Here is a 12,018-nt window from a genome sequence, read left to right on the forward strand (position 1 = left end):
GAGAGAACTGTTTAAATACCGATTTTAATTCAACCAGGAAATTCATGGACTATTACTGATTTAAATAGAAATCACTAAGTATACTATTGGCACGCAGTACGAAGTCAAACAGAATAAAATGGTTAAAAGTAGAAGCACACACCATTGATGGATGAAGTGAAATGATGTAAATGCAGTGTAAATTTAAGTATTTTGCTTCTTTCCAATAAAAAGATAATTGGGGAAAAATAATCCCACAAACAAAGCCCTTTCCCATAGCTCACCTCGCACACGGTACAGTGGAAACGAGTCTCCACGTGGTGTTTGCACAGATTACATGTGTAGACGAAGCGGTCTTGGCTTTGGTTATGCAACTCGACCAACATGCACATGGAGCTCCACATAGACCGCCTCAACGAGCTGAACTCGAGGTGTTTGTCCCGGGCCAACGTCAGGAAAGCGTCACGCCCATCCATAAGGTCGCAGGCCATCAGAGGGTCGGGGTCGACAATAGGGGGCAGTGCATTGGCCATTGGGCCTGCGATCAGGCGGATCACAAAGAATACCTACGAGGAAATGGACGGCAATAGAAAGTATTAGAATCATTAGAAATGCAGTCTCATATTGTAAGCAGTGATTAACCAGGAGCCAAAATTTTTAATTTCACCTGTAACATCTCAAATGTCATGAATGCTGTCGCTCCTATTAAAACTAAGACAATCTTGAGGCGACCTAGAACACCGTGGAGGAGCACAATGATTGTAAAGACCTCTAAATCAAAGTGTAGGAAAGCAGAACGTAAGTGGAGAAAAACTAAACTCCAAATTGACTATGACCTCTACAGAAAAAATCTTTGTAATTTTAACCAAGAGTAAGTCAGGGCAAGACAGGAACACTTTTCTGAAATCATCAGTAAGAACTTCAACAATACTGGCACTCTGTTTGCGGAGGTTGACAAGCTCACAACCCCCCCCCTATTAGATAGCTCCAGAACTCCTAACAGCAGATAAATGTAAATAATTTGCTTGTTATTTTAGTTAAAAAATCAAATCTGTCAGGTTAAATATTAGCACAAATCAGCAAAATGATACTACATCTGAAGCCACCTACAAAAAACTCTATTACCATGTCAGAATTTGATACCGTTGACCAAAAAACTGTAGAGAAAACGGTTTTGCAGCTGAAACCATCAACGAGCTGTCTTGACTCAGTACCATCTGACTTTTTAAAAGCTATTGCGAAGTCTGTGCTAGCTGATTTGCAGCAAATAATCAATTGCTCACTTCAGCCAGGCGAGTTTCCTAAAGCTCTTAAAGTAGCTGCCTTTAAGCCTATGCTAAACAATAGAATGCTGGACACTATCATGTTAGCAAGCTATAGACCCATCTCAAATCTCCCTTTCATAGCCAAGATTGTTGAGAAAGTTATTTTTAATCAACTCAGCAATTTCTTGGAACTTAAATGGACTTCTTGACAAATTTCAATCAGGGTTCAGTCCTTAAATGGTTCAGGTCCTACCTGGAGGAAAGGAGTTATTTTGTAACCAAGTGTTCAATCTCATCGAATGGCAATGACTTATGGGGTCCCTCAAGGGTCAGTTCTTGGACCCCTCCTGTTCAGCCTGTATATGCTACCCTTGGGTCAAATTCTTCATAACTTTAATTTTGACTATCAAAGCTATGCAGATGACACTCAGTTATATCTAGCAGTGTCTCCAGGTGACTACAGTTCAATTGAGGTGTTGTGTCACTGTCTAAAACAGATAAATATCTGGATGAGCCAAAATTTCCTTCAATTAAACCATAACAAAACTGAGATAATTGTTTTTTGGCAATAAAGAAAATAGGATTGCTGTTAGTAAATACCTGGAGTTACTCTCTTTAAAAACCAAAGACCAAGTCTGAAACCTTGGTGTTCTGATAGATTCCGACCTGACTTTCAACACTCATATCAAATCAATTACTAAAACTGTCTTCTACCATCTGAAGAACATATCCAGAGTGAAGGGTTGCATGACTCAAGTAGACCAGGAGAAGCTCATTTATGCTTTTATCTCAAGTAGACTTGACTATTGTAATGGTCTTCTGACTGAACTCCCTAAAAAAAGAGCATTAAACAGCTGCAGCTCATTCAAAATGCTGCAGCTCGAATTCTGACCAGAACAAAGAGGTCAGAGCATATTACTCCAATTCTAAAGTCTTTACACTGGCTTCCAGTCAGCTTTAGAATATATTTTAAAGTTCTGCTACTGGTCTATAAATCACTAAACGGTTTAGGACCAGAATACATTAATGAAATGCTAATGGAATATAAACCCAGTAGGACTCTAAGATCAACTGAGTCAGGCCAAATAGTGGAGCGCAGAGTCCAAAGCAAACATGGTGAAGCAGCACTTAGCTATTATGCAGCACACAAATGGAATAAGTTGCCAACAGAAGTGACATCAGCTCCTTGTGTGCATGTTTTTAAGTCCAGGTTAAAAACTCTTCTTTTTCCCCCCCATGATTTTTAGAGCATTTCCACTTGCACTGTACGCTGCTTTAATTTTTTTTTTCTCTTGTTTAAAATGTTTATAAGCTGTTTTTTTCTTTGTTTTTAAATGCTTTTAATCATGTAAAGCACATTGAGTTACCTTGTGTATGAAATGCGCTATATAAATACATTTGCTTTGCCAAAAGGCACAAACAACAAATGTGAAATGAATAGTAGGGCTGGGTGATATGGCCTTAAAATGTGATTTTTTTTTTCTTTCAGACAATTTTTTTTCAAAACAACTTGTTTTTTGTTTGGTATCAGAAATAAAGCAAATGCCAGAAGAGAAAACAAATCTTTGAAAACAGTTTCTTTACGTCAAGTTTTTTTTTCTTCTAAGAATGAAGTTGAATCAACTTCCAGAGAAATAATATAGATTTAAAAATTTGTTTTGCACGCTCTTGGCATAAGCACATCAATGGGAACACGCGTTGATTCATGGAAGCCACAAAAATGTTTTTTTTTTTTTTTTTTTAAATAAACCTACAAAAATCTTCCATGAATAGACTATTTAATTGATAAAACGGATTACTCATCCAGGCCTAATATCGCAAGTAGTAGTGAACACTTTACTTTATCGTACCTCTTTATGTTTTTCCATAGTGGCATAGAGTTTCTGTGAAAGGTCATTGGAAACATTGGGCATCCCTGGCTTCTTCTTATTGGCTCGGCTCAGGCTGCTCTTATTCTTACTTGTCTTCTTATTGTTCTTCTTCTTGGCATTTTTACTGTCACCTTTACCGTCCTGCGCACAAAATGAAGGGGGGAAAAATGTTAGTGTCATGTAACACAACCTCACGCGTTTACAACACTCAGTTACTTACATCAATACTCTCATTAGAGGTGCTGTTCTCTTCCCTCTTCCGCTCTTCTTCCTCCTGCTCCAGCTCTTTAATACTCTCTTCTAACACATTGGGCCAAAAGTCCCCTTCAAAATAAGGCAACTCGTTGGCGCTGGTCAAACGATCCTCTGTCGCCTGCTTGAAGATGTCCTGTAGGAGAGGAATCCAAGATACATGCAATGTGTCATTAGTGGCAGCGACGTCATCGGCTAAGAGTTAATCATTGCCATCCTGAATACACCCCACACACACACACACACACACACACACACACACACACACACACGTTTACTTAAACTCGGTACACAAATACTGACGCGACATTTTCCCCCACTTCCGATCAAAGTTGGAAAAGGCTCGATTCATTGATGTCTCTGAAAGATTATTCGAAGCGATTATCTTCTGAGATGTGGCGAGTTAATCTTGATTTTTCCTCTCCTATCTACTACAAAAACAGTCAAGATCGACATTCGTGAATGAGAAACTGGTTGTCTTTCAGTGTATAACGTGTCTCCAAAGTCCTTTACCACAATAAAAATGACAAGGAGAGCAGTTTCCAACTCCATTGGAGTTACAGGATAAGGTAACAGTCAACCTAGCTTCTTCACTTTCTTCTTATGCTACTACAACTACTATGTATTTTCTAGCAATCTGGATGACCAGTGGCTCATGCTGCCTCTCACAGATCAGTCTTTGTACTCCTAAAATTTTTTTCCTTGCCATGTGTGGGGTTTCTTACATTTTCAAAATCAGTAAATATGTTAAAAATCGGTATGCGTGTAAAGTGAACTCCCACTATTTGCGGAAGATAGGGAAAGAGCCATGTTGCAAATAATGAAAATCCACAAGTAATTGACCTGAAACTGTTTATAATTGCCTCTGGATGCCCAAAATGGCAGAAAAGCACTATTTTTGTCTCAGTGAACCTCCTTTACTTACTTCAACATTGCTTCTTGACACCAAGATGGTGGCAAAGCACTATTTTTGTCTAAATGAAACTCAACTCACTTCAGCATTGTTCCTTGACACAAAGATGCCACAAGAAGGCGCCAAAACAATAGTTTCATCGGTTTGGCCTAAGCACAAAAACAGCCAATAGGTGACTTTTCAGCGAACAAGGGCAGAATGGTTCTGCAAAAAAAAATCCACGAACGTGAATTCAAAAAAGCCGAACCACGAATCGCAGGGGTTCACTCTACCCTACCTTAGCAAGCAAAACAAAGACTAAATTGTGTCACCTTGTAGTCATGCACTATTCGCTCAGCCACAGCTTTGTCCAACATCTTTTTGTACCACTCCTGGAGGCGTTTTGGCTTCGGAATCTTCTGATCAGCAGGGTGACAGTGGAAGATGTAGTCATCCCCTTCACTGGGCGGACAGGCCCAGATGTGCCCAGTTGTGTAGCTGAGGAGTTGCCCAAAAATAAAAAATAAAATATAGTGAGCATACACAGTGATGCTGGCAGACGAGAGAAAGATATGTTCCACATTCATAGCTATGTGACTTCTGCAAAAAAATAAAAAAAAATAATGCTGACCCCAGCTTCTTGGCATATTCCAAGTAGCCTATGAGAATTTCATGGTAAACAGCCGTTCGCAGACATCGTGGCCGGAAAAAATGCACACTGTCCAGGTAGGAGATGTAAACTCGTCTGTAGGGATGATAAAAGAGCAGTCAACAATTTTATATAGTTTAATTAATTTAGGGCAGCAGTAGCTCATTCATTTGGAAACGGTAGGTCAGTTTTTTCCCCAGCCCCGGCGACTTTAACCAAGATGGGGCAGATTTCCCAGTTCCCAGGATGTGATAACACAAATCGTTCTTCTGCGAAGCAATTTTTACATTTCATACAAGGCTTTAAAAATCTCAGCAGCTGCAGGAGAATCATTTTATCCTACTTAAAATTTCAACAGCATTTCAATATTTAATAGCTGAGCTGCTGTCAATTTTTTATTTTTTTAATTTAAAATATATAAATTTCATTATCCTCCTACAAGTTTCGTCATCGATGATTACAAAGCACTACTGATGTTTTTAGGTTTTTCCCAAGGTATCGTTACAGTATCATTATCGAGGTACTAATCAAAGTCAAAAAGTATCAAACTCAGAATTTAGGTATAGTGACAATACTACAGCAAAGTGTAAACTTTCCACTGAGGGATTAAATTAAGATTAAAATTAGTATCATTTAAAAAAAACATTTACATTACCCAATAAAACTCAAGTCTGGAATGAGTGTACCTCTGATTAGGCTGAGGGCAGTCTGATCCGTACTCTTGAACGTGCATTCCAAAGAAGCAGACATCTGCGCCATCAATATCTTCAAATGCAAAAAGGGCTTTTGTCCTGTATGGGAAAGACTCCGACATCTCTCCACTATCCACAAATCTGAAAAGACAAATCATGAAAACCCTACTATTTAAAATCGTAGTAGCTGAGAAGATGTCAAATGACTTAACAGGTAAAGATTTGAACATGTTGCCATCCTTTTGATGACCTACCTGGACTTCATGCCGGGTTTAACTTCCACAACTTTGTCCGAGACGTGCACCATGCGGATGAAGACCTCTCCAGCCTCCGGGTGGCTCTGTCGTTTCAGGAAGTCGTTCACCCTGGTCTCCAGGAAACAGCCTAACTTTGTCTGAGGCAACCCTGAGAGGGAAGGGAACCAGGTAAGTCTTTTTTTTAAATTCCATTAAAATAAATAAATAAAGAGAATAAGTTGGGAAGCTAATTACTTTTAGCAGAATACTTGTTCTCCCTTCTTGTCTTATTAGACTTCTTTAGGCAGCCATCACATATGAAACTGAGGCATAACGAAAACAAAATGGAGGTTGAGTCAACTTAATAATTTTCCTTGTGATGAGCAAAAAAATAAATAAATACATTTCCCCTTACCCCAATGGCCAGATTGTGTCATTGTGTAAGACACAAATTTGGTGCATCTTGCGTCCACACTCCAAACATTCAACAAGCCTTGAATCAAGAGAGTAAGACACACATCACATGCAATTTGGTCATACCAGGGTGCTAGATTATGTTGGCTACGAGCTGCTAAACTTACAGTTCAGGGTCCAGTGTGTCGTTCTTCTTCTTCTCAAACTGCTCTTTGTTAATGGATCTGAAAGAAATTTAATTAAGACAGAAAGGGGACACTTCAGTGGCAAAACTAAATTCCAACAGATTCTAGAAATATGTGATGTCCACCTAACTAAAATGATACATTGTGGTAAATTGACTTTTTCATTGTTGTTTTTCTGTTTTTTTCCTTTTTGTATTTTTCTCTTATGGGGAGAACCATCCCCAAAAAAAACTTATTGGCGGTTTATCTCTGCTTATTCGAGAGGTTTTGGTGTTAATAAAAACCAAAAAAAAAAAAAACTAAAAAACCTATATACATTTTATATATGCAATTATAATGGGCATCAATTACCCTCAGATTTTCGCTATTTGCGGTCCGGCCCGATTCCTATCCCATGTGAAGAGCAGGGGTTCACTGTATTGAATACATTTTCCCCAAATTAAATAAATTGTATGACATTAGGAGCTGGAGTTCAGTTGTTTGGGATAATTCAGTGTAAGCATCTGGGAGCGAGTTGTGGCCTTCAGCAGCTCCTTGCAAGTGTTTTCAACTTGTTTTTGTGTTTGACTGCTTGTCCCGTTCAATAAATGGCTACCAAGACTGAAAATGCGTTGGCAGCTGTGGCCACGTGAGGGCATAAACAGCACCTTTATTGTTAGTATTTTTTCCACTTCAATCGAGAGGCAGCATATCTAAAGCTTGCCATTACTTCAGATATTGATTCACAACATAAAGCCCCGCCCCAAAAAACAAAACATTGACCAAATGGTAGCTGTTAATTCGAAAAACCAAAGACGTTGGGGTACCCATAAGACCCCTGTATTTATTTTTTGTAAGATCGACAAAACAGTGAGAAAAAATATGCTTTCAGTAGCTGACTCATACAGACAGGGTTTTGTAGAAGAATTACACTTTAACAATTGACTTGTTAGTTTGAAGGTTACTTGGTGACAATGCAATGAAAATATCTTGACTTTTGAGCATATATACTTACGTCTGTGGCTGAGTGGGGTCATCACCCAGGGACACGGACTCTCCCTGGATCTCGTTGAAACACTTCTCACAGAAGTGGTACCTGTCAGCAATAAGCCCAAATTTTGGTGAACTGCACCATTTTCCCCCACATCACAGTCAATGACAGACAGCGCATGGAAGGGTAGTCCCAAGTGGAACACGGACAAGGCAGCAAGCAGAAGCAGTTGCACAGGATAGCAGGAAGTCGTCAGTGCAAAAGCCAATCATGTTTGGTAGATGGTGGGGGAGGGATCAGTGATTGGGAGGATGGGTGTGGAGGTTCATGGTTGTGCAGGATGAAAAACAAGCCGATGGAAGTATTACAACCATTGGAAGGGAGGAGAAACATGTCACATGGACCAGGAACATGACAAGACAAACATGGAGGACAACAAGAGCAGAGAGGCGAGGCAAAGCACAGATTAGCAATTTGGACATGAAATAGGATGATCATAAAACAATCACCAACACAGCTAAGAGCAGGGGGAGCACAAACAATGGGTGGTTAACTGGGAAAGTGGACTGGAGAAAGAGGTTGGAGCACAAGACATTTTGCAAGCGCGTGAACAAATAAGCACAGAAGATCGCTCAGTTGGTGATTCATTCAATTAGTTCATTTTAAAGTTGGTCTTTTTCTCATTCTAGCAAGGCACGATTTGCATCCAACCACAGAAGTCATAGGGAACTACAGATATTTAATGCCTGCGTCATGAAGAGCTTGAAACTTTGCAACAGTTTCTACAGGGGCATCTCAATGAATTAGAATATCATGGAAATTATTTCAGTAGTTGAATTCAAAAAGGGAATCTCGTGATATAGAATCAATACACAGAGTGAAATGTTTCATTATTTTATTTTGTATAATTTAGACTATTTTAATTATAAAAACCCCAAATTTACAATCAGGAAATTTGAATATTACATAAACATCTAAATAAGTCTCATAGAACTCGGCCTTCTGGTATTTTCCTGTGTTAATCTATGCAATATACAAGTTCCACTTTTTGAATTTAACAATTGAAATGAATGAACTTTTCTACAATATTAAAATTTATTAAGATGCATCTGTATAAAGGATAAGAGAAGACCAACTTATAAAATGCCAATATATTAGGTACAACATGAAAAAATAAGGCAGCATTTTTTTCCCTTCTTTTTTTTTCTCCCCTCTTTGTTAGATCTCCATTCACAATGATACAATTCCCTCCTCCGTACCTGTTCTGGTAGCTGAAGTAAGCAGCGTCTCGGGGAATAGTGCACAGCTGCTTTCCGTAGCAGCACAGTGTCTGAGGGGAGAACTCCAGCTGATGGGCAGAAGCAAAGAAACAGGGTGATGACAATATTATTTCAATTAAATAAATAATTAACTGCATCAAACAAAAACTGACTCATTTTGCAACATATGATTTTGTCCAGTGTCAACTGTGACTGACAATAACTCCTTCAGGGTTGATAGATAATTAATAGAGAAATTGGGATTAGGAATGATAGATTTCATAAAATCAAAGTTTTAATTGTCAGAAGTTGACCCTCCTAGAAAACAAGCACCATTCAGTTGTGTTATTTGTCAGGGGGGAAAAATATAGACGAGTCTAATAAGAAATGTGATATGGCATCAGCGGGCCCAAGGCCAATTTTAGCTCCATACCCACAGCTTCCATTTTCAGGAATGCGTGAAAGGCTTACTTAAAGCATTTGAAACACATGAAACATTACATTGCATTTTGAACATCCAAATAAAGTATGTTTTGAGAAGGGCTTGACTGGTGCATGATAGGAAGGCATCGTTTCATATAGAGAAATGGATGCAACATGAAGGAATAACGAGGCTAAATATGAAATCTAGAGATTTAAAAGTAGAAAAATACCTTCTACTCTCTCCCAACAGTTTTACATTTAATTACACAAACAGCTTATTTGAGCTAAACATGTTCGTTGACACTGAAACTACAGACGCCGAGCCACTTAAGGAATGTGTCAGAGACTAGGGTTGGGAACAATAAACCGATGTGACCGGATATCCGTTCGTAAAAAGAGATACGACTGTATCGGTAGCGGATTAGACTAGTGATACAAAATTCTGTGTTGAAAGCAAATCACACTTAATGACAACAATGTAAATATTATTTGTTTTTCTATTTATTTCTTCATTTGTTTCCTAGTCTCACCTTTCTTCCACAACAATAGCCAAGTCTCTGCATGACAGGGTCAATCTCCTGTTCGAAGACCTCCGCCAGTTTGGAACAGCATTTGTAGACTCGAGATGTTTTGCGGTTGTACAGCCAGGCATTGTTGAACATCAACCAGATGTCATCCACATACTGCCAGGGATCCTGATATTGACCTATAACCAAAGCACATGGGGTCAAGGAGAAGTCCTACAGTAAGAGACTCATAAGAGCTTCAGTAATAGTGTCTAGGTAAATTTGACCTATTAGAAGTTTACCATGATATATAAAAAATAAAATAAAAAATGTAACAAAGAGAAATACCGACCAGTGTCCAGCTTCCGCTTGATAGTGGACAAATCCATGGGGTTTTTCACAATGTCAAAGTAGTCCTGTGAAACCATCATTAACATGTATTAGATGCTATCCAACTGGATAAAATGCAAAGATTTAGGGGGAAAAAGGGACAAAGGGTGAGATGGTCACAAAAAAAGACTACTACTACTACTACTACTGTTATTAGGTTTGGAATATAAGCCGCAACCAAAATTTTAATAAGTGAACTTCAGATACGTCGCCACAGTGAAGTGGAAAAATAATTGAGTGACAGTCACCTACGTACTTACAGCCGTTGATGAAATAGGACAAACAATCAAACACACAAATGCAAAAAGAAAAACACTCGCCAGGAGCTAAGCCCGGGTACTAACACTGAACAAGCTGCGTGGTAAATGGCCAACCACATATGTGACTTTCAATGTCACCAGTTTATTTTTCTAATTTTTTTAATACTCTCTCTCATTATGTTTTATAGCTATATTTTACAATAAACTGTACTATTCTTCTTCATTAGAAACAAAAAATTGCATTTCAATTCATTTCATGGGGAAAATTTATATACTCGTACATCTCAATAAATTAGAAGTGTCAACAGCTTAATTTAGTTACATTCAAGTGAAACTGATGATACAGATGCACTACACACACACAGTGAAATATATAATACTTTTTTAAAATATGTATAATGTATATATAATTTTGGCTGATTATAGCTTAGAGCAAACAAAAATCCCAAATTCATCATGTCTACCATCTCACCATTACATAACACAATCAAGAAACAATGAACATTATTTTGAATGCAGAAATTGGCCAGGAATTTGCCCTCTGAAGTGATTTATGAATGTCTTGAGTATTGAAAAAAAGACATTTCTACCATGTAATTATTTTTTTTAGATGTACCTGTATGAGTAAATTTAGAGACAGGTTTGGACACTTCGAAACTTGTAAGATACGACTGCCTTTGTAATTTGTGCGTAGGTGTGAAAAAAAGTTCATTTTATATTTCTTGAGTAGGTGCTGCTAATACACCGCTGCGCTCAGTAGACTAGCATTAGAAAAGCAACAGAAACTACATTCATTGCACAGACCTGAGAAACAAATGACGTCAATGTAAATACCCATACATACAGGTATGCACAGCAACTGTGGATCTACAGGCATCCTGAAGGGCAGCGACTCCGGTTCTTGCCTGTAGAGGGACTCCAGTGTTGGCATAAGGGCCTGGCGAAGTTCTTCTGGCTTGAAAACTGGGAAGACAACCCAGATATACATTTACACACTTTTGTCATCAACTTCAAAAAAGGCCCAAAAAATATTATCCTAGTGGGAGTAATAATAGTTGGTTGCTTTTTTTTTTAGTAAGTTAAAACTTTTTCCTACTCTTCTTCTTTGCTGGAGCTTGTGATACAGCTGCATCAGATGATTGTTGTTCTTCTTTCAATTCCTTTTTCACCTCTGGTTTCTTGTCTTCAGTTTTTATAACTGACGTTGGCGGGCTGGTCAACGTATCCATTGGAACTACCTTGCCTCCTTCTGCAGAACACGCCTCCTTTTTAACATAAATTTCCACAGGATTTTCCTCCGTTTTGACGCTGCCGAGCTTCCCCCCTTTGGAGCCGCTGCCGGTGTCGCTCTCCTCTGCGTCATCCTGCTGCTTGACTTCTGACTTAAGGTTATGGATGGTGGCCGTGGTATCTGTCTGTACCTGATGGGAGGAAGTATCCATGCTGTTGACAGAGGCTGGAGTCAAGGCTTGACTGTCTGCTTGGAATGACCCCTTTTGGGACAACTGCAGACAAAAAAAAGGAATAACTTCAGAGTAAATGGGGAAAGAAACAGGCATGCTATAATGTTCTACTGATACAAAAAAAAAAAATGAGGGCTGTTTCTCATTTACAAAGTAGCAATACTCAAAGAGACATTTTGAGAACAATACATAGTTGTCTTTGTTGTCACACAACTTTATAAAGGACACACTAAAACGTTAGAATCATGTTGAGGACAAGTGGAAATATTGGATGTATTTAATGTGTTGATGGAGGCAAATCATTAATACTAT

At 38.6% G+C, this 12,018-nt stretch overlaps 1 protein-coding gene across 2 annotated transcripts in view; it reads right to left on the reverse strand.

Annotated features, from left to right (window-relative positions):
* Positions 1–12,018, reverse strand: part of ep300a (E1A binding protein p300 a) — a 37,936-nt gene that overhangs the window by 5,456 nt on the left and 20,462 nt on the right. For both annotated transcript variants that reach the window (XM_061705651.1, XM_061705650.1), the window contains exons 15-30: positions 11,340–11,748; positions 11,088–11,206; positions 9,946–10,009; positions 9,618–9,793; positions 8,665–8,753; positions 7,430–7,510; positions 6,418–6,474; positions 6,252–6,329; positions 6,092–6,159; positions 5,855–6,005; positions 5,595–5,741; positions 4,891–5,004; positions 4,592–4,757; positions 3,336–3,503; positions 3,095–3,256; positions 264–545 (exon numbers count right to left, since the gene is read on the reverse strand). In XM_061705651.1, the coding sequence (XP_061561635.1) occupies positions 264–545; positions 3,095–3,256; positions 3,336–3,503; positions 4,592–4,757; positions 4,891–5,004; positions 5,595–5,741; positions 5,855–6,005; positions 6,092–6,159; positions 6,252–6,329; positions 6,418–6,474; positions 7,430–7,510; positions 8,665–8,753; positions 9,618–9,793; positions 9,946–10,009; positions 11,088–11,206; positions 11,340–11,748 (2,331 nt within the window). The remainder of the gene's footprint in view (positions 1–263; positions 546–3,094; positions 3,257–3,335; positions 3,504–4,591; positions 4,758–4,890; positions 5,005–5,594; positions 5,742–5,854; positions 6,006–6,091; positions 6,160–6,251; positions 6,330–6,417; positions 6,475–7,429; positions 7,511–8,664; positions 8,754–9,617; positions 9,794–9,945; positions 10,010–11,087; positions 11,207–11,339; positions 11,749–12,018) is intronic.

The sequence above is a fragment of the Phycodurus eques genome, chromosome 19 (assembly GCF_024500275.1).
Source record: "Phycodurus eques isolate BA_2022a chromosome 19, UOR_Pequ_1.1, whole genome shotgun sequence".
Taxonomy (NCBI): domain Eukaryota; kingdom Metazoa; phylum Chordata; class Actinopteri; order Syngnathiformes; family Syngnathidae; genus Phycodurus; species Phycodurus eques.